Source organism: Rhinolophus hipposideros, assembly GCF_964194185.1.
Source record: "Rhinolophus hipposideros genome assembly, chromosome: 14".
In the NCBI taxonomy this organism is placed as follows: Eukaryota; Metazoa; Chordata; class Mammalia; order Chiroptera; family Rhinolophidae; genus Rhinolophus; species Rhinolophus hipposideros.
The window spans coordinates 46,930,202-46,951,775 of record NC_138060.1 but is presented as its reverse complement, the minus strand read 5'-3'; the positions used below and the strand labels follow the sequence as shown (position 1 = coordinate 46,951,775).

The 21,574-nt window shown below is 35.5% G+C and overlaps 1 protein-coding gene across 2 annotated transcripts in view; it reads right to left on the bottom strand.

Moving 5' to 3' along the window:
- Window positions 1-21,574, bottom strand: part of CMC1 (C-X9-C motif containing 1) — a 70,672-nt gene that overhangs the window by 2,072 nt on the left and 47,026 nt on the right. For both annotated transcript variants that reach the window (XM_081072559.1, XM_081072558.1), the window contains exon 3: window positions 2,816-2,906. In XM_081072559.1, coding sequence (XP_080928685.1) covers window positions 2,816-2,906 — 91 coding nt within the window. The remainder of the gene's footprint in view (window positions 1-2,815; window positions 2,907-21,574) is intronic.

The following is a 21,574-nucleotide window of genomic DNA, read 5'->3' as shown; positions in this document are numbered from 1 at the left end:
TGCAGCTATAGCTGACTATGCACATAAAAAAAAGACCTGAGATGAAGCTGGAATGGGCAAAAATAAAATCATGACGGTCCATTTATGCTGTACTAAGAAGTTAAAATCTATCCTGAAGACAGTGGGGCCATTGTATGATCAGTGTTTTTGTCTTAGATGAATCTGGCAGCACATGTCAGACTAAAAGGGGGGCACAAGGTTAAAGGCAGGGTTTCTGATAAATGAACTATTACAATAATTCAGAGAAGAAATGACGAGGGCCTAGACCAAAGGAGGAGCAGTTGTGATGAAAGGATGAATGGATGGATGTGAGGAAGATTTAGGAAAGGAAATCAACAGGAAACCACCAATTGGAGTTAGGAGACAAGAAGACTCTAGACAACGGTATAATCCACAAAGATACATGAGGCAGGAAGAGGAAAAGGAGCTGAGCCCAGTCTGAGGCCTGAAGAAAGAAGCAGAAAAATGTCATGACCTATAGGAAGTCACCGAATGAATGGGTGCAAAGTGAGTTTTCTCAGACTTAAGAATGAGAAGAGAACCAATTTTAAGGAATAAGTTAAGGAAGAAAAGGCTGAGAGGTAGGAAGAGACTTTGGGAAACAGGAAAAGAGCATTCTGAGGGAAGCCAGGTAGAAGGGAAAGTGAAAGGACTTCCAGAGAGAGAGGCCAAGTAAAAGAAAGGACTGAAAAGATTATTTGGCTACCAGGACCCTACTAGAATATTTAGGAAGAGTAGTTTCAGTGGAGGTAGGACAGAAGTCAGATTGCAGTTTATTGAAGGAAGGAAGGAAGGAAGATGAGACAAGTAGAAACAAAAGCACACAAACCATTTACACTTCAAGGTGCCACTCTGAAGAGATGAGACAGTATGGTGGTTACATTCACGTCACGGAATGTCAACAGTAAATAAAGCAGAGCACTTTCTTATTCAAAGATGAAAACATACTATTTCTTGTAATATGTTAAGACTTAAGGTTAAATAAAGTTCTTCCTTCCTAACTCTCCGTTTACTTTCAGCAAATGGCACATCCCTCTGTTTCCTTCACTGCTTCTCTCTCCTCTAAACACACAGAATGGACTAGAGAGTGTTATTCTCTCCTACTTCTAGGGGTGAGAGATGGAAGGATATTCAAATGATTAATACTTAGGTAACAAAAGCTAACAAATAACAAAATACAATCACAAACGTGCTAACACTTACAGAGTACCTACTATGTGCCAGCACTGCAGTAGTGTGTTTACATATAGTACCTCACAATGATGCCATGAGGAATAATGATGGCATCTTATAGTGAGGAACCCGCCCAAGGTCGCCGGGCTAGTGACACTCTGGCTCATCCAGAGTTAAGCTGAGGCTGCCCTTTGCGCAGCCGGTGCTCCTGTCAACACTGCCCTAGTCCTGCCCTGTCGAGAGGGAGGGACAGTATCTCAAATAAGAATAACTTAAGTTACTATGATGACTGAAACCGAGGTGTAAAAATTCTTAATATATTAAAGAAAATTTAACAAAGTCAGTTACAGAAGTTTAGGAGGCTTCTTTATTCATTAAACATCTCCTGATAGCACTAGGGAAGAGAACTGGAAAAATAGTTAAGTCCCAGAATGAACCCTTTTTCCTTTACAGTAGAACGCCTAGGGCAGGTTCTGGCCCATAAATAAGGGCTGCTATCAGAATTATCATTATTTATTATCAACTTGAGAAAAAAATCATGTGGACCTAGAGTGTGTTTTCTCATCTCCTTCCTCATGTGGAGATTAGTTTAAAGAATCTCTAAAGTCTTCCAACTACAGCATTCTAAAAAAGTCTATAAATTTATGTGTAGATTATTATCAAAAGGAAAACAAATACAAGATTCAGATAATCATTACTTCTTATCTAATTCTCTGAGAAGTATCAAACCATACCAATACGTATGCTTCACAGGCTGGGGTAGCAGAGTACAGAAGGAAATAAGGGCTTACCAAAACCAAGATTTCAATTACAACCGACAACTAACACAATTTACAGAAGTATTCTGCATACTGTCAGTAATGAGGGTGCTAAAACAGGTGGGGAGAGGCAACAGAAAGCCTACATTCAAAAAATTTGCATATTTTTACTTTAAGATTCAAGGAACTACAACAAAGTATCAGTGAACGTGATATTTAAGAATTATTTTAAAATTTAATTTAACTAACTTCAAAATCTAAATTGATCTTTGCGTCCTTCATTTGATTTATTGTAGGTTTCCTAGAGGTTAAATTATGTGGCTTCAAAAAAAAATCATAAGGCTGGCAAAGATCTTTGAGATAGTCTAATTACTTTTCATTAGAAGATATAAATATAAACCTACTGATAATATATTCCACAGGTCAACCTGTTTATAAAAAGGAATTGGTTAAATCACATGAAAAATCATATATTTTTGTTTACTGACCTCGTATTTTTAATGAGATACAATGCTGACCCACATAAGTTGACAAAATGCTTCATAAACATGTTATGCTACTTTGAATAATCTTTAACAAATTGAAATTTCAGACTCAGCTAACAATATGACGGATTTGGTGGGGGGAAGTACAGAATGCATTACACTGAATGAGTTAAAAAACATACTGTTACCTAATACATATATTACATACACATACACACATACACACACACACACACACACACACGGGAGAAGCACAAACACTGAGGTAACTACACGCACACACACACACACACACACACACACACACACACACACGGGAGAAGCACAGACACTGAGGTAACTACACACACGCACACACACACACACAGGAGAAGCACAGACACTGAGGTAAGTACTTACTAAGCTGTTAGACAATCTTTCAATGCAGTATTTTCTTTCCGGCATTTTACTACCATAAGGATCCCAGAGTCCTTGCAACATTTGGTAAAATCTGAAATAAAAAATTTGAAAAGAAAAAAGAAAAATGACTTCTAATTTACATCAATACAATTTCTGACAGCTCTGAAATATTCATTTTTAACATCTATTACCTAGATCATGCTTGGCACACAGCACAGGCTCCACCAGACATGTACATAAATAATTAAGGCAGAATAAGGTGAGTGTTGTTTACTTTTTAGAAATAAAGAATGAGATTTGAAAAGAGGGAGAGAGGACCTCTGAGATAGAGCCAGGAGGTTTCATGGAGACAGGTGGGATGTAGAGAATAAGTATGATTTCTAACAGAGAGAAAGAGTATATTCTAGAAGAAATGAGTAAGAAGAATAAAAGGGGGGCTGTTTCCAGACTGGAGCATTTGGTGTCCAGTCTCTGCATGCCTCCTGGTGGCACCAAGGCACCCCCTTTCTTTAAGTCAATCTTGCCACCATGGTACCTTAACTTCTGATAACAGGGCTCTGACTCCAATTCCAAGGCAACTCTTAGATGCTCCAGAAAATTCAAATGGCTTTCTGTAAAATTTCCATTCTGGTAGTTTGCCTTTTAAACTATCTGGACCCTCTGGTATCCTGCCTTCTCAGGACCACCAACCCAGAAAAACCTGGTGCTATAACCCACCCACAGCTGGGCCACTTGCTGATTCATCTTATGTTTGTTTGGGGTCACTCAATCCTCCCTTATTCTTTCCACAGGACAGTGTGTGCTGTGCTCCCCACCTTTTGCGGCCACTCTCCTGAACTACCCTGGTCCTTTCCTGACCACTGGCTGCTCTAGTTCCAGACTCTGCCACCTCCAATTTGCTGTAAGCAACAGAACCTTTCCATATCAGATCTTAAATTACAATATTATCCTCACAAAGAAACAGTAGACAAAAAAATAACGTTTTCTGAATAACTCCTTTAATACACAATTGTCAAGATTTCCCTCTTTTCTTGAGTAATGCGTTACCCTTCCAGTGACTAAGGAATACATAATTCACAATTATTTTACAGCAAGCGGTCATTTCAGGAGTCTCCAGGAAGACACATCATATGTAATAAAAATATGTTCAAAGCACAAGCAAACTGGAAAAGATTGAGATTTGTTAAAATACATAAAAAACTCAGTAGAGGGGCTTTACTGGGACGAGATTCCTACAGCATAGATATCTGTGTCTGCCTGCAGTACCACAGCATACTTTGAAGGGTAAGTGGTAGAAAAGGAACAAAAACAATAGATGCAGAAAACGATTTTCATTCAGATAATATGCATGATCACTTTAAATAACAAGTGGCACGTACTACTCCACAGACTCACAGGATTAGCCGCCTTTAGTTCCCGCTCACTAGTCTCAGCCGTCCCCCCATTTGCTCTCTGATCCCTGAACCTACTCTTGTTCCTCTCTGTAGAGATGCGCTGCACATCTGGGCCAAATCAGACCTGGGAATTTCTTTTGTGCCCTACAACTCAAGAAGGCAAAGCCGACTTATAATCATTTCACTATCAAGAGATCCTGAGGGGGCCACTGGCTGGCAAAACTTTCCTTCTGGAATGTCATTAGCATTCCTATATGTTAAGGATTCTACTTATAGCATATTAAAATTTACCTTTCTAGAAGCAAGGATCATGATCCCAAATAAAAATTAAGACATTAGCAATACTCAAAGGGAATATGTGCATCAAGTTAATCCAGAAGTGATGACCTCTGGCCAGCTTCCTGAAGGGAAATGCCATGAGAGCAGCACCGCCTTACCCTTACGGAAACCTCACAGACCTACACCGGACCCGTTCACTCAGCTACTGTCTGGAAGAAAGATCCTTACCATCATGAATTTGCCTAATGAAGTATGTTAGTTGACCCACCCCTTGTCCTTTTCTGGAAAACACACACACCGTGGCTACTATCAAAAGTCCACTTTCTGAATTTAACAAACCCAATATTTCACACTTGAAAAATTCACAAGAGAATGCTTAGCCATCGCATTATTTTAAGATTCATCATGCCTAACAGAAATAGAAACGTCTTTAGTAGGATCTGATGCGAGTTAGCATGTGTGTGTTCTGATCACAATAAAGGGACAGTCTATATATTTTCACACTTGTCCAAATCTCTTCAGGAATAACGGTGACTGGCCTGAAGCCTCCAGCTTCTTGTAAGGTTTCTGTCACTTGTTTAGCAACAAAGTTTTAATGAGGCCCTTTCTTTCATACCACATTAGTACATATTCATGTAACAACGATGCTGCCAGTGTTGCCCACTGATCTCTAATCGTCATTCTGAAACAAATCCAACTTAAATTGCTTTTTTCGATGTTATGTTAAATGTTGAAGGGCCTACACACCTGTAAATAAGTAATTTAATTTTAATTACCATTAAAGCCTATGAAAATAAAAGTTCATTCATTTAAGTATATATTAAGGTAATGCATATGAGTATCAATAAACAGTGACAGTTGAGAGATTATGAAGTTATTCCAAAATTTAAAGAAATGTGCTTAAAGATAGTATTCAAGACTTTTTGTCTTTAAAATATCAAGAACATGAGAGTCCATCTTTCTTTTGTAAACCTTCATTTTTCTGAAAGAAACCACTTAATACCACATAATAAATTATTGGTAAAAATATTCTTTAGAAATAGAATTAATAAACTCTGAGTCAAGTACATATAGAAAAAAACAGAAAGAGATACAGTCTTCTCCTAACTTTAAGGTAATAGGCCCAATGATCATATTGCAATTACGTACAAGTAATCTACATAATTTCAAGTTTATATAAGAAAAATAGTTTTGGGGAGCCTCTGTATAAAAGCAATAAGAGAAATAAATGATTTGGAATTGTTTTTAGCTCATTTAATTTATGGACCTTTTGAATATATTTTAATATTTAAATAACCCCCAATAATAAGGTATCTTAATTAAACCAAGGATAAGTATTTATGATGCAACTATGTATGGAAAGAGAAATACTGGGCACTTGATCGTTTACCCGTTTCATGTAGTACTAAGTTTCAAACAACATATTATTTTGAAAATGCAGTCACCCGGTTAAAACTAAAACATTCGATGAAAGATGACACTTTAAAAACATACCAAACCAAAAGAAATAATCCCCTAATGCTTCATGTCTCTGACTGAAACCACTCCATTTATATCTCCGCTAATTTATATTTTTTGAATCCTAAGCTTATAAACTTTTACACAACCTTGAGACATAGCACTTATTTCTAACTTTCCAGTACTTTAATTTCTTTAATCAGTATTTATAAAGTCCCTATGTTTCCAACATTACAAAATACACAGATATATTTGGATACCAATATGATTTCCAATTTTAACATATAAGCTATGTGTAATATTGCCATGATAACACCATAATCTTACTGATTTCACCTTTAAATCTAGAACTTCAATTTAATCTAAATGAAAAAGAGTTCAGAGGTCTTGCTTATTAATGACACGGAGTAGGGCAGATTTTAAAAGCACCCTAAAGCACATAATATGTCATCAACTCTACAACTGGAAATCTCAAGCCTATAACTGTTTGCTTCTACAGAACTGGATCAGAACAAATACAGAGATGTACTTATACAATGTAAAAAAGATCTTTTGACCAGTTATTAAATCATAAGGTTTTAAAAATGTAAAACTGAAAACGATACAATTTGGGGAGGTAAGTGCTGACTTTGTAATATTTTCCTTCAGACAAAAGAGTCTGCAGTTTTAAACCTGTAACGTAAATTTAAGTCCAAAACGAGTATTTCTCAGGAAAGCTATCTTTTAAGTGAAGACTTCTGTAGTGAACAATCTGATGTCCATTCCCTGGAGACAACGCCTAAGTGCTGTGTTGCTCTCAGTAATCATCGTCCCTTCTGGAAGCTGTGAAGTAAAAAGTGCCTGAAGACCACAGGAGGTCACGCTCAGTTCTGAGCTCACCAGGTTCAAAGGCAGGCCTGGACCAAGGCAGAGACAATGAAGGCAGTAGTTTGTCCTCTTCCTTCTAATGACTGCTCAGCTGAAGGAAACCAAGGCCGCAAAGCCGCAAAGCACAGTATACTGTATAACTGACAGCATGAATGGTATTTCATGAAGTTCATGTGAAAGATTTTCTAAACAGTTCTGACAATGTACATTCGTTTATAAAATTTAGTAACGAAGCTAGTTCTCTCGATAAGCTTTGAGTCAATCAATGATCACAGGAATTTGACTTCTGGAAAGAACTCAATCCAATCCAACCTAGAGATAAAGCCAAATATTATAAAGAATTCCAGATTGGGTGAGAAGCTAATTAGGAAAAGTTCATTTTAGTTGAAAAAAAGTATATGTGTGAGTATTTGCCAACATTGTAACAAGAGAATTCCATAGACAAATTTTCAAGGGATCTATAAAATTAATCATTCAAACGGGGAAAAAAAAACATAACATGTAAAAACAATAGCATCCTTTACAAGACATGTACATTGAAAGAGTGGCTTCTTGCTATGGAAGGCAGTGTGGAGGTTCCTCAAGAAATTACGAATAGAATTACCATATGACCCAGCAATCGCTCTCCTGGGTATCTACCCCAAAAATATAAAAGCATTTCTCTGTAGAGACACGTGTACTCCAATGTTCATTGCAGCTTTGTTTACGGTGGCCAAGACATGGAAACAACCAAAATGTCCTTCGATAGATGAATGGATAAAGAAGTTGTGGTACATATACACAATGGAATACTATTCGGCGTTAAGGAAAGATGATATAGGAGCATTTGTGACAACATGGATGGATCTTGAGAGTATAATGCTAAGTGAAATAAGTCAGACAGAAAAAGCAGAGAACCCTATGATTTCACTGATATGTGGTATATAAACCAAAAAGAACAAGAGAAACAAATGAGAAACAAAAACTCATAGACACAGACAATAATTTAGTGGTTACCAGAGGGTAAGGGGGTGGGGGGTAGGTGATGAGGGTAAAGGGGATCAAATATATGGTGATGGAAGGAGAACTGACTCTGGGTGGTGAACACACAATGAGATTTATAGACGATGTAATACAGAATTGTACACCTGAAATCTATGTAAATTTACTAACAATTGTCACCCCAATAAATTTAATTAAAAAAAAAAAAAAAAAGAAAGAGTGGCTTCTTCATTGCACTCACACCTTAAAAAATGTTTCTATTTCCAAAGTTAAATCTACAATAATGCAGAGGGGAAATCACCAAATCATACTGTCACCTTAATGTTAAAGAAGAAATGCAATTGTAAATATTTCATTTTTTTCATATTTACCACACTAGAATGAAAAGAAAACAAATCACTTACATTCCTGCCTTCACACCAGCAACAATAATAACAGCTAATACTTGTATTTACTATGTAAAAGACACTGTCCAATGAGTTAATTCAGGCTTCAAAAGTACTGATTCAATCAATTAAAATTTTAAATTTTTAATATATTCTTTCGGTGCTTATCTATAGGCTCATAAAATATTCATTCATTCATTCAACAAACATTTTCAAAATACTTGCTACAAACTTAGCTACTAGCACTGTGCTAAGTTCTGGGGTTTCCATGCTGAACAAGACAGAGGGTTTCTATCCTGTAGGAGCTAACAATAGTCCCTGAGAAGACAGACAATTAAAAAGTGCTAACAGTAGAGCTTGACCTTTGTTCTGATAGAGGAAGGGCAGGGAGGGTGCATGGAAGCAAGGAACTGGAACTCCAAACCTATTCAAGAGAAACTTCTCAGGAGGACTTTGAAGCTATGAGCTATACTGAGCTAGTGAAAGAGGAAAAGGAAGAATGTTTTAGACAAAGGGAAGAGTACAGGGGAAGGTCTGGAGGTGAACAGGAAGTACATATTACAGAGACTAATTCAGAGGAGCTGGAACATTTCAGGTTACTTGGTTGTGTGTGCATGCATGTGGGTGTGTGTGGGTGTGTATGTGTGTGCACGTGTGTATGTCTGGTGAATGGGAGGTGGAGAAGGAAAGGCATGCACCAACTATGACTGGTAGGCAATGTGAAAATGACTAGGCTTTCTTTTAGGAGCAATGGAAATCTTGAGAAGGGTTTTAAATAGTGGCTTGACACAATCAGATTTTCTTCAGAGAATTAAAAGAGTAGGCAGGGGAGGCAGAAGTGGAAATAACAGGATAACGGTTAGGAAGTTAGTACAATAATCCAAATAAAAGATGGCAAGGAGCTAAAAAGACAGAGGAAGTGAGAATGGAGAGAAGTAGATGATTAAAACTGAAACTTGACAGGACTTGGGATATAACGGGTTATGAGGGAAAAAGACGAAGGAGTCAAGGATAAGTCCTGAATTTCTTGCTGGGTACATGATGGTGCAGTTTGACAACTTCAAAAGTATCAGGAAAAGAACAGCATACAAGGCGCATATGATGTTGTCCTGTTTTGGTGGGAGTCGGTGGAGGGAGATGGGATAAAAGTGACGACTTTGAGACATGTTCAGCTAGGGGGCCTGTGGAACATGCAAGGAGAGTCATCCAGAAGGCATTAGGCACATAGGGCTAAAGCAAGTCTGAAGATAACTATTTTGATAGTAGTAGTTTAGTAAAGATAATGAAAACAAGAGGCTCCTGGGCAATGGTTGAGGAATACCAACATTTAAGCATCGAGCTGAGAGAGAGGATCCTGGAAAGAGGGAGGGCTGTGTGGTATGACAGACGTCACGGAAACCGAGTGAATGACCCTCACTACATGACCAGTGTCCACTGGACCCAATTTCAGTATTCAAGTTCCTTTTATGAGTCATTCCAACTATTGTAAGGATAGTATTTCATGACTGTTACCTTTTATTAGAGACCGTCCCCCCCAATCAACATATTTTGTAACAATAAAACACTCTATCTCGCCGTTATCGTACAGGTTCAGTGGATCTTTGTGTAAAGTTAAGATACAATACAGACTCTTCATGAACTTATTTTTCCTACATCTTGAAATGTTTTACTGTGACATCCTAGCAATTATTTCATGATTTATCAATTATTCCCAACTATACTAAAAATGACTAGAATAAGAAGAAAATGAAATGATGGAATCACCTAAAAAAATGATGCAACAGTGAAATAAACCTTCATTACTCCATCAGTTTCCTTATAATGTTGCCTAATGCATTAGACCATTATTCATGAATATATAAAAGCGGTCTTTTTATTTTTGGGGCTTTTTTGCTTTCCTTGAACACAGCTGAGATTTGAACATTTTTTTTTTCACTTTCCAATTGTTTTAGTTAGAATAATAGCCCCCGAAGATGTTCAAGTCCGAACCTGTGAATATGTTAGGTTACATGGCAAAGGGGAATCAAGGTTGCTAACCAGCTTGACTTTAAAAAAGGGAGATTACTTTGGGCCCACCTGGGCCCAAAGTAATCACAAGGAAGCTTAAAGGTAGAAGAGGGAGACCAAAGAAAAAAGTAAGAGAAAGAGATGTGATAATAGAAGCAAGGCCAGTTATCTTGCTGGCTTTAAAGATGGCAAAAGGGGAACACCTGCAAAAAATGGGGGGCCTTGATATGAACTGAATGTCTGTGTCCCCAAAAACCCCAGTGCCTACCACTTCGCGCCATGTGATGGTATTCGGAGGGAGGGCCTTTACAGGGAGGTAACTAGGATTAGATAGTCATGAGGGTGGGGCGCTCATTAAAGGACTGGTGTCCTTGTAAGAGTCAGGAGTGCTTGCTTCCTCTCTCCTCTCCACCAGGTAAGAAAGCAAGAAGTCAGCAGTGGGCCACCCCAAAGAGGTCTCTCACCAGAACCCAACCATTCTAGCACTCTCACCTAGAACTTCCAGCCTCCAGAACTGTAGTTCTGTCATTTGTTAACCATCCCGTTTATGGTATTTTTGCTGTAGCTGCTTGAGGTGAGACAGGCCTCTAAAAGCTGAAAAAGGCAAAGAAATTGACTTTCCGACAGAGCCTCCAGAAAGGAATGAAGCTCTTCCAACATCTTGATTTTAATCTAGTAAGACTTATGTTACACTTCTGAACTACAGACTGCAATACAATAACTTTGTGTTGTTTTAAGCTACTAAATTGGTATAATTTGTCACAACAGCAAGAATATACTAATACACTATCTATATAGAAAAAGAAAATTGACAAAAAGATGTTTCACAATTACCGTGTTTCCCCGAAAATAAGACCTAGCCAGACTATCAGGTCAATTGTATCTTTTGGAGCAAAAATTAATATAAGACCCGGTCTTTTATATTATATTACATTATATTATATTATACCTGGTCTCATATTAAAATAAGACTGAGTCTTATGTTAATTTTTGCTCCAAAAGACGCATTAGAGCTGATGGTCAGGCTAGGTCTTATTTTCAGGGAAACACGGTATTAGATGAATCAGATGAATGCAAAGAAACTGATTAACAGTACTCTAGATTCTAATGATGATGAAATTGATTTATAAGCATAATCACAGGCTATGAATCTTCAGATGATAATATCCAAGATGGACTTTCTCAAAGTCAGGTACTGATAAATATATATATATATTGAAGGCAAAAAAGAAATGTGGTCTATTCATCCCATCATTCGACAGGAGGGACTTTTCATGCAGCATTATGTAATAAGAGTCTGTGCTATCCCATTGTGCTCAAGGATATATGGCAGTATATCAATAAAGATGATTAGAAGAAAACTGTATTTATAGTATGTATCAGGCTGAAAATAAGACTGTTTTAAAATTATGGAGCAAAAAAAGATGGCCATCCATTTCAACAAAATTAGTAGCCATCAATGTTTTCAAAAATACTGCGTTTTAAGGATGTAAGTACAGGAAGAACCAGGATTAATGGTAAATTAGAACCTACTAGACATGTGTCTGAAATCTGAAGCCAGTATTGACAAGATAGGAATGTTTCAGGTTCCTGAATGACAGTTGCATTCAAAGGACACTGACCAGATCAAGCATAAAACTTTCAAAACAAGGAATAAAAATTTGGGCTTGCTATGTTCAATACTAATTTAAAAAATTTAAGTCACTGTTCCTCTGTTCTGTAAATTTTTTTTTAATATGATGTTAAACTGTAAAAATAAATAAATAAAAGGCATCCATCAGATGACTACCTTTTCTGATAGTTTGGGTTAAAAAAGTAGTCATTATTGTCAACTGCTGCTGAGACATCAACTAAAATGAGTAATGAAAATCACCTATTAATTTTCATGTTAAGATTTTAAATCATAATGCTGTCTAGAAACGTCTTTGATTCATATAATACCAGGGAGAAGATTAGAACAACAACAAAAATCCTTGCTCCTATTGCTGATGTATTAAACATCGCTTTTCTTTTCAATTCTGTAGGACAGTTATTTCTCTACCCAAGTGTGCATTAAATACAAAATATGGTTCCTAACTCCAATGTATTTGTAATATAGTGGCTGACACAGAAGGAATTCCATAATATTACCAAATAGTTGTGCCTTCGCTTGATCAACTTGGGTTTGTAACCCACCTGGCACTATGCAATACGGTAGCCACTAGGAATGTGTGTCTACTGAGTACCTGAAATGTGTTAGTCTGAACTGCGGCATGTTGTAAGTATAAAATACATGCTGCATTTTGAAAGCTCAGGATGAAAAAAGTAATGCAAAATATGTCAATAGTTTTCACATTGATTGCAAGTTGAAAAGATAATATCTTGCATAGAGTATTATAGAATAAATAAAACGTCATATTGGAATTTATTTTACCTTTTAAAATTAATTTCACACTTTTAAAACGCAGCTGCTATACACTAAAAATGATAATTTTGGCTCATATTATATTTCTATTGTCCAACAAAATTCTCTGCAATGATGGAAATATACTCTGCACTTTCCAACAGTGCAGCCATTAGCCACTTGAAATGTGGCTACTGCAAGTGAAGAACTGAATCTTTCATTTTAATTAATTTTATTTTAATTAAATAGCCCCATATGGCTGGTGGCTACCATACTAGACAACGCAGCTCTAGATATTTTCAGTTTGGCAGCTAGTGATGAATTGGCTACTGCTTCATGATTTGAAATTTATGATCATTTTAGGCTCAGTATTCTTTATTATCTTTCCTTAGGGCATATGTTTCTTGCCATTGATCCTTTTTAAGCCTACGAAAATACCTAATCAAAATAAAATATGTAAGAAATAAAAACTACATATAATCATTTCATAAACTTGACCAGCTTAGCTGGTATTCAACAAATAGCTGAATAAATAAATAAATAAATTCAATGAATGTCAAATTTATAACTCTGAATTTCTAGTAAGCTTGAGTTGATTTAACTCATCCGTGTATTTATAAATATGGTGCTATTAAATAATGTTTCCCATGGCATACAGTGTTATCTAATTTCTTTGACACAGATCTAAATTTTTGACACTGTTTTTATCATTTCTTGAGTTTAAGCAGGGTCGATTCAGAATTTATCCAAAAACAATACATAAAATGTTGGAGCGGCCTGATGCTTCAGTCAGTTAGAGCGCGGGCTCTCAACAACAAGATGACTGGTTTGATTCCTGCATGGGATGGTGGGCTGTGCCCCCTGCAACTAAGATCGAAAACGGCAACTAGACTTGGAGCTGAGCTGCGCCCTCCACAACTAGATTGAAGGACAATGACTTGGAGCTAATGGGACCTGGAGAAACACACTGTTCCCCAATATTCCCCAATAAAAAAAATTAAAAAAACAAAGAAACAATACATAAAATTTTGAGGCTTAACAGAAATTAAAACGTGTGAGGAGGATACACAGATTCATTATCTCTATTTACTAGAATATAAGCTTCATGGGAATAAAATGTGACTCCGACAAGGAGCACTTAGTAGGCAGCATTTGGAACAGAGATGATTTCTACTTATGGCAACCAAATGGCGATACATTCATTTTGAGCAGGGTCTAAATAGTTCTTAACTCATTTCTCCATTTAAAAAAAAAAAAAAACTGTCTTATTTCAGGTGGCGTATTGGTTTTCCATTTTGTAACTTCGTAATTTTTTTGCAAGGTATTTAAAAGTGTTAATATTAACAGCAATAAGAACAAAATGACAATGGCAACTAAAATATACTGAGTATTTATTATGTAGTACCAAGAACTATACTGACTACTTTATGTTTATTAGCTCACATGAATTCTACAAAAACACTATCAGATAAGCACTACTGTTATCATCATTTGTTAGATGAGGAAACTGAGTTTTATGTAGGTTACATCACATTTCCAAGATCACAGAGTGTGGCACAGACTGGCCTAGAACTGGCCTTTATAATTCTGGAAATAAACTTGTAACTACTTTTGATTCCCACTTACTCCCTTCCACAATGAGTACACAGGAAAAACTTCCACATGTAGCAGAAATGTCCATGCCCACAGAACAGAGTTAACCCATGTTAATTAATGTTACATGAGTCACAACGGAGACCTGGGAAGTGAGCAGGGGTGGTTCTACACATCCTATCACTCCCACAGGAAAAAATAAGCTACAGATTATTGATCTGATTTTCTGCTACTTAGCAAATCCTCTGAAATAAAATAACATCAGATCCTTCATTCCCTGGTTCCACACCCGTTTTCCAGAATTACTATAAAATATATTTAAATATTTAAAATAAGGATTTTACACATGAGAAAGTGGCTCCTCCAAGCAGTATATAATGAAATGCTAAATTTTAAGTTTCAGATTTTAGGTGCTACCAGATTTGAAAGGTAGACATTAGCCCAGGCGAGTATAGCTAAGGAAAGCACCAAATCAACCCACCTTTTGTGAAAGACCACATGTAAAAGATGCTTTAAGTCTCCCCAGATAATGGAATCCATGAGTATCATTAATAGTGACTAGGTGGAGGATTTAGAAAGTGACAAAGCAAGAGAAATGTAAGTGAATGAGTAGGGTTTACACCATACATTTTTGTTACATGTTCCCTCTTTGCTCCCCCCACAGCCTCCAAAGTTAAAAGACCTATTCAGAAACTGACACATCTGAACATGGAACATTCTGGTCTTCCTTGCCATCTCCTGGTGGGTGATGTGCCGCCATCCCTAACAACAAGTAAGTTCACACAAGAGTAAGAACCATGCTTTTAATGATGCAAGTAATATAAGCAATAAACTAACCTGCTGTAGTTTTTCATTCTTGCAAGTGATTTACAACCTATTCTAGGGGTGAGTATGAGCCAACAGTGAGCATTAATAATCACTCAAGAAGGGTCCAGGAAAGAACCAGCTGCCTTGTTTGGGACTTCTGGGATGGAAATGGTTAGAGTGGGAAGAACCTTAGAGGTCACTTAATCTAAACGCTTACTCAATTCAGAAAGTCCTTCATAATCCATCTCACTGTCTAAACACTTGTGGTGAAAGAAAACTCCTTATCTCATAAGGTAGCCAGTTCCCCCATATGTGTGTGTCTGTGTGTGCCTGTATTGGGGTGGAGGATTTATAGCCTGAAAAAAACTACAGTAAGTCTAATGCTTCCTCCCCATCAAACACTATAGGAAATAACATTCCCGTTGCTTCCTTCCCCTGGTTCAGAGCCAGTGTAAACGCTGCTCCTTTCTCCTTGTTAGATGTGGTGTCCAGACTACTGAGGAAAGTTCGTCACCCTCCTCATAATCTGCTGGTTTGCAAATTTACTTATGTATTTAACACTTTGCTTTCCCCAAAAAACAACTTGAGACAGCATCTCCCTTAAAAGAAAAGACAGCATCCATAAAGATGCTAAGTTCTTCAAATCCAAACAAATAGACAATTCAAATATAAAAATAACTATGGCTATGTCTTTCTTTAAAAAATATGCATATATATATATACACACACATATATGTGTATATATATATATATATATATATACACACACATACACAAACATATACACACACACACACACACACACACACACTAAAAATCATTTGTAGGGAATCATTAAAAGAATGACATATCTGTAGCCATTCCTCACCCTGTCTTCTCTTAGCTGAAGCAGAGTATTTTTATGTAAATAAAATGTAGCCTTTGACACCATTAAAAGCCACTTACCAGCTTTCTTTTAATCTAACAGTCACACCAACAACCAAAGTAGAAATTCTATACCACAGAATACTATGCAGCCACCAAAACAAGAAGTACACTGACAGAGAACGATCTTCAAGACTAAAGACTGAAAACAGCAAGATGTAGCTGAGCACGGCAGAGTACATTACCATTTCTGTGTCGAATACACACACAGAAGCACAAATAGCTGTGAAAGAAGAAACAGGTGACTGTGGTTGTCTCAGAGAAGGAAAACGGGGACCTGGGGTTAGCAATTGAAGAAACATGTGTGACTGTATTTTGGTAGTCTGTACACGTGTCAACTTTACAAAATGTAATTTTGTAAAAATTTAAAGAAAGTAATAGCTTTTGGTGGCAATGGGAGAGGAGTGAGGTCCAGATAAGAGGAGGTTTGGCTTTGGGGAGCAAAATCAAGTCATCTCTTGATTTTTTTTTTTTCCCTAGAACAAGCCCTTTTCCCTGAATTGCTACTTAGCAGCAACTGGAGGGAACCCCCTCCACACACATATCTCACTAAGAACACCCCACTCATCAAGCTCTAGGGATATCTCTGCATATATGGTTAATTTCATTCAATGCTAATTGTCCTCAAATACAAATATGGACACTCCTTTCTGCAAAATACACAACTAAAGCGATCCTACTGCTTCCACTAGCCCAGGCCAGTTGAAATGCATTGCTCCAAGGTGAAATGATCCCTCAGAAGTCACACTACTGGCCTTCTTTTCACTTAACATGGTCACACCAACTGCCAAAACAGAAGAAATCTGACAATATTACCTTGATGATAAACAGCTCCAAATTCTCAGATTTAAAGAGAAAAAAAAGAGAAAATAAAAGACATGTTATGCTAAATTTAATTAGACATTTAATACATGTAATATCCCCTAGTTAACAAGGCAAATCGATCCTTTCAGTTCTGGCTGCAGTTTATTTAAAGACTTTACAATTTTACTACTTAAGAGCCAAGTCCTATGGAGGTGTTATCTCACCATTTATATTTTCACAACACTTATGATATTGCTATCACACTCTTAAAATAAATGAAAAGCCCATGCCACATTTCAGACCAACATAATGCTACAGACTATTTATATTTCTGGAAATAAAGATTAAAATAATTCTGTATTGCTCATTTTATTCTTGCAATGTTGAATATTAAAAAAAAAAGAGAAAAAAACTAAGATTTTTTTTTTTTAAGTCCCAGATATACTTGAAAAGCAAAGGTTTTAATCACTTGGTTTTAAAATTAGGCACTAGAAAACATCATTATAAAATTCTGACAATAATAGCATTTTATGACTAAATTATTATGCTTTTAATTTTCTATTAAACTGCGATTTATTAGCTTGCTACTTTAAAGATTAGTCTGTGTACAGAATGAATTTAGTGGTGCACATAATGAGACAAGAAGGTAGAAGGATAAACATGAAAAGATTATCTTACATGGTCGTGCATGAGCTATTTGATAATTCCAACATAGTACAAAAGAAAGCTTCTCTCTAGATTGACCATGGTTCAGTTAACATCACTGAATATCTAATATCTCCAACTCAATTAATTCTCACCTGATTAAGATCAGACTGATATTCAAACTAAATCATCTCTCCAGTCAAGTAGAAATCAATATTTCTGATTTTACTTTTAAATTACAATAGAAAATAAAATGCACGCATCTTCAATATGCCAAGAGTAGCTTTTCTATTCTGGTCTACCATGGCATGGATAACACAGTTGATTAAAGAATTATTCTAATTTGAGCACCAATATGTAGCAGATTCTGATTAATTTGAACACAGAGATGGAATAAAGTAATTAAATATATCATACAGGGCAAATAGAAAATTGACATAAAACAAACTTGACTTCTTTAAAACAAACCTTACTATTTATCAGCTCAACTAGTTAGGAATACAATTTTATTAAACAATGATTATTCTCAGAGATGAGTCTTATTTCAGGCACAGATATTTATAAAGTGGGCAAAGGAATGGTTCTTTTTAGATCATACTTTCTACCACCACCACCTCCAAAAAGCACGCACATTTTTAAAACAATAAAATAATTTCTCATATGGCTTTTCCAGAAAAAGCAGGATACACTGACCCATCCTTACTGAGCAGGGTAAAAATCAGTAAATCCTAAAACGGCAAAATGCTTACAAATTTGTAACTCTTACTACTAAAGAGAACATGATATAGATTTTCCTCCTCTTTCATGCCTTAATGCCCTTTAAATTTAAGATGGAAAAGAATAAAGCTAAATTATTTATTGGATTAAATGAATAGCAAGTATTGTTTTGTTTGTTAGCAAACTCAATAATTCCGAAGGACAGAAATGTTTCAAATTTTAAATAATATATTTAAGAAACAAAAATCACAGCTAAGTGTACTATTTATTAATATTGAAAATAATAATATAATTTAGAGGCCTTAGTGTGTGCCAAACATTGTGCATTATATATATTTATTATATACATTGTGTATTATAATATGCAAAATACTCTAAAGGTATAATTCACATGTAAAATATATGAAATACATATTCTTTATATATTATTTTTCAACTTCACAAAGTAGTTTACTACTCTGTACTAAATAATTCATAGGTGTTACTTACCTTAGATGTATCTTTTCTGGTGTCTTAGATATATCACTTTATAGAAAAAATATGAGGAGCCAAGAATTATGCAAATTAACCTGAAAAATATAGATTTCCAAAATTGATAGCCTGTGAGAAACAGCCATAGAAGTTAGTTGCAGACCATAACTAAGGTCATGAAAGTTAAAATTTGTTAAGATATGACTTTTTCCAGACTTGTAGAATGTAAGGCTGGGGCTGCCTAGGCAACTTGGAAGGTAGGCTATTTGCATGTTAGCTACAAGGGAATATTCCTTACTTTTATGAAAGACTCCATCCTATTTTTCTTGAACAATATCTCAGTTTGATTTTCTTACTTGTGACTAAAGCCTATCATCAGAGAAATATTTCTCTAATAAATACATTATTATATATTGTATGTGTATAAATTACATAATATGTATAAATGGATAATATGTATTATATACAATACGTATTATACTGTGTATATTACTATATACAATATATTATTATGTCTATGTATGTACAATATACATATTATATATTTAATATATACATTACGTGTGTACATGTGTAGTGTATGTGTATTTATAAATATATATATATATACATATATATATATAGTACAAGCACAAAGACAAACAAACTTGTGCACATGCCCCATGTCTAAAGGTACAGCTGTTACTTTATTCCAGATAATTGTTTGCCTTGAAGAAATGGAAACACAGCATTACAGATGTGAGGATTTATACTTTTATAAAGCTGCAATTTTTGTTTTATGTAAAAAATATCACAATTTTATATAGTTTGGCTAACTTTGTTTTTCAAGACACTGCAAAGAAGAGAAAACAAAATCCGTCTGCATAATGGCTCCCCAGCTGAAGGCTAATGGTCTGTGACATTAGGTTAAAAGGGTTTCTTGAACACTTCAACTTTAGAATAATTATGCACATGTGGTTATTCCTTCAAAAACAGCTATCACTCACTTGACAACTACTAAAGCGTAAGTCTCATAATTACGCAGCACTGTAGCTGTAGAAGCAGAGGGGTTCAATGGAGTTCCCATCTCTAACTCCCCAATCCCTAATTCCACAGGCCTCATCCTTTCCATTGCTTCATCCTGTGAGGCAATGTCAGCCATGATGGATGTTGTACATTTACTTCCTTTCAGAAACCAACAACAGAGAATCAGAGTGGGCCCTTAACTAAAAGTTTACAATTCCTTCAAGCCCATGCTGAATGTCTTATGTACCAGTTGGTAAACATCTCTAAATGTATGTTCGAAGAAGCACTTGCGGTAAGAAGAATGTTTCATCTGAATGGATGCTATTTATAAAATAAAGCAGTTTCTTTTCTTCCTCTATTAAATTACCAGACATTTAGTAGGCTAAGAAATAGTTTGTCTGCTGCCCTCAAGAAGTCTCCAATGGAGCATCAAAGAAATGACACACTTAACATTAAACAATACAAAATAAAACAGCAATTATGGAAAAATGACAAATAGCACATGGCAGGGAAAGACTGATTGCTCAAGGAGGACATATGCGAGGACTAATATGAGACTGAAGGCTCATCACAGGCTACTAAAAAGGCAGCACAAAATTTAAAGTACTCTTCTTCCCACATTGGCAAAGATGGATGGAAGAATTCCAAGAAATGTAAAACACGGATCTTTACTTTCCACTCCCCTACTAAACAGTCTAATAATCAACCTGTGAGTACAGATGACTATTATTTTAAATATTTCTAATAATTTTACATTGCCAGAATCCAATATAACAGTTACTAATTACATATACTCATGCATAAAGCATTATGGCAAAATCTAACAGGTCAAAACTATGGGGCTTGGTGTCTTAAGAAGCTACTTACTTCATACAGCTAAATAAGAATTTTACTTTTGTTCTATATTTTATTACTAACTTTCACTAAAATAATAAAAATTAAAATACAAAATATTTAAAATATAAAAACAAAAAAAGATTTGAAATTTTTCTGTCACAAGAATAGAAGTAGAGACTGTGGCTGCCAGACTCTTATTTGTTAGGTTCCACAAAGAGCATTATTAATTTTAAAATAGAATGTCAACAAGGTTGATTGAAATAAAGAGAAATAAATTAATGCTAAATAATTACTACGGAAGTTTTGTTTATGGAAATGAATAATTCAGTGTTTTACAAAGTAAATTCAAATAGCAGCTGCTTTGCTGACATTAAGCTAAAAAGAGCTTTCTCAAAATGTACAAACTTTAAAACTGGAGAATCATCATTTTTTTTTTTTTATGTCAAATAGAAAGAAGTTATTTCCTAGGTCTTCTGTTATTAGTATAAAATATTATATGGTCACAATAGTAATTAACCCACCATTTAAAGAGTCTCAACATTTTCATGGGAGGGATCTATCACATTCTAGTTAATTGAACATATGCATAATTCCTGGCCTGCTAAGTCTTATAACAGCTGGGGGGGAAGAGATGAATTCAGATTTCTAACAATCTGTTCCCAACCCACTTATTCCTGGATTTTATTCAGATCTCAAAATGAATCTTATGGCTGCCTTTTAACTCCACTGCAGTTCCATTTCTGTCTCTTAACTACTTCTTCCCGTATATTGGGAAGGAGCTCTTCCTTCTTCAGAAACAAATGAACCCAAACTTAAAAAAAAAAAAAAAAAAAAACACACATTCAAGAGAAACTGCATATTACAAATTAAGGTCATTTTTACTAAAAAACTGACCCATAGTTTTTAAAAGAATCAGTTTCTCGTAACAGTAGCCAATAGACATAGAAACTTGAAAAATAAATGTTGCATGTACTCTCAAAGATCAATCTGAATTAAAACGCTTCCAGTCACATAAGATAAAGAAAAAAACCAGATGTTATTTACATTTAAAAAAAAAAAGTTTGTGGTTTATCTATTGTCTAATGCAAACTACAGCCTGCAAGTCTTTAGTGGATCATGAAAATTCAGACCGCGAACAGCATTTGTTTTTAAAAATGAAAAAGAATAGGCTATATCAGAGGATACTGTGCATTTCATCTAT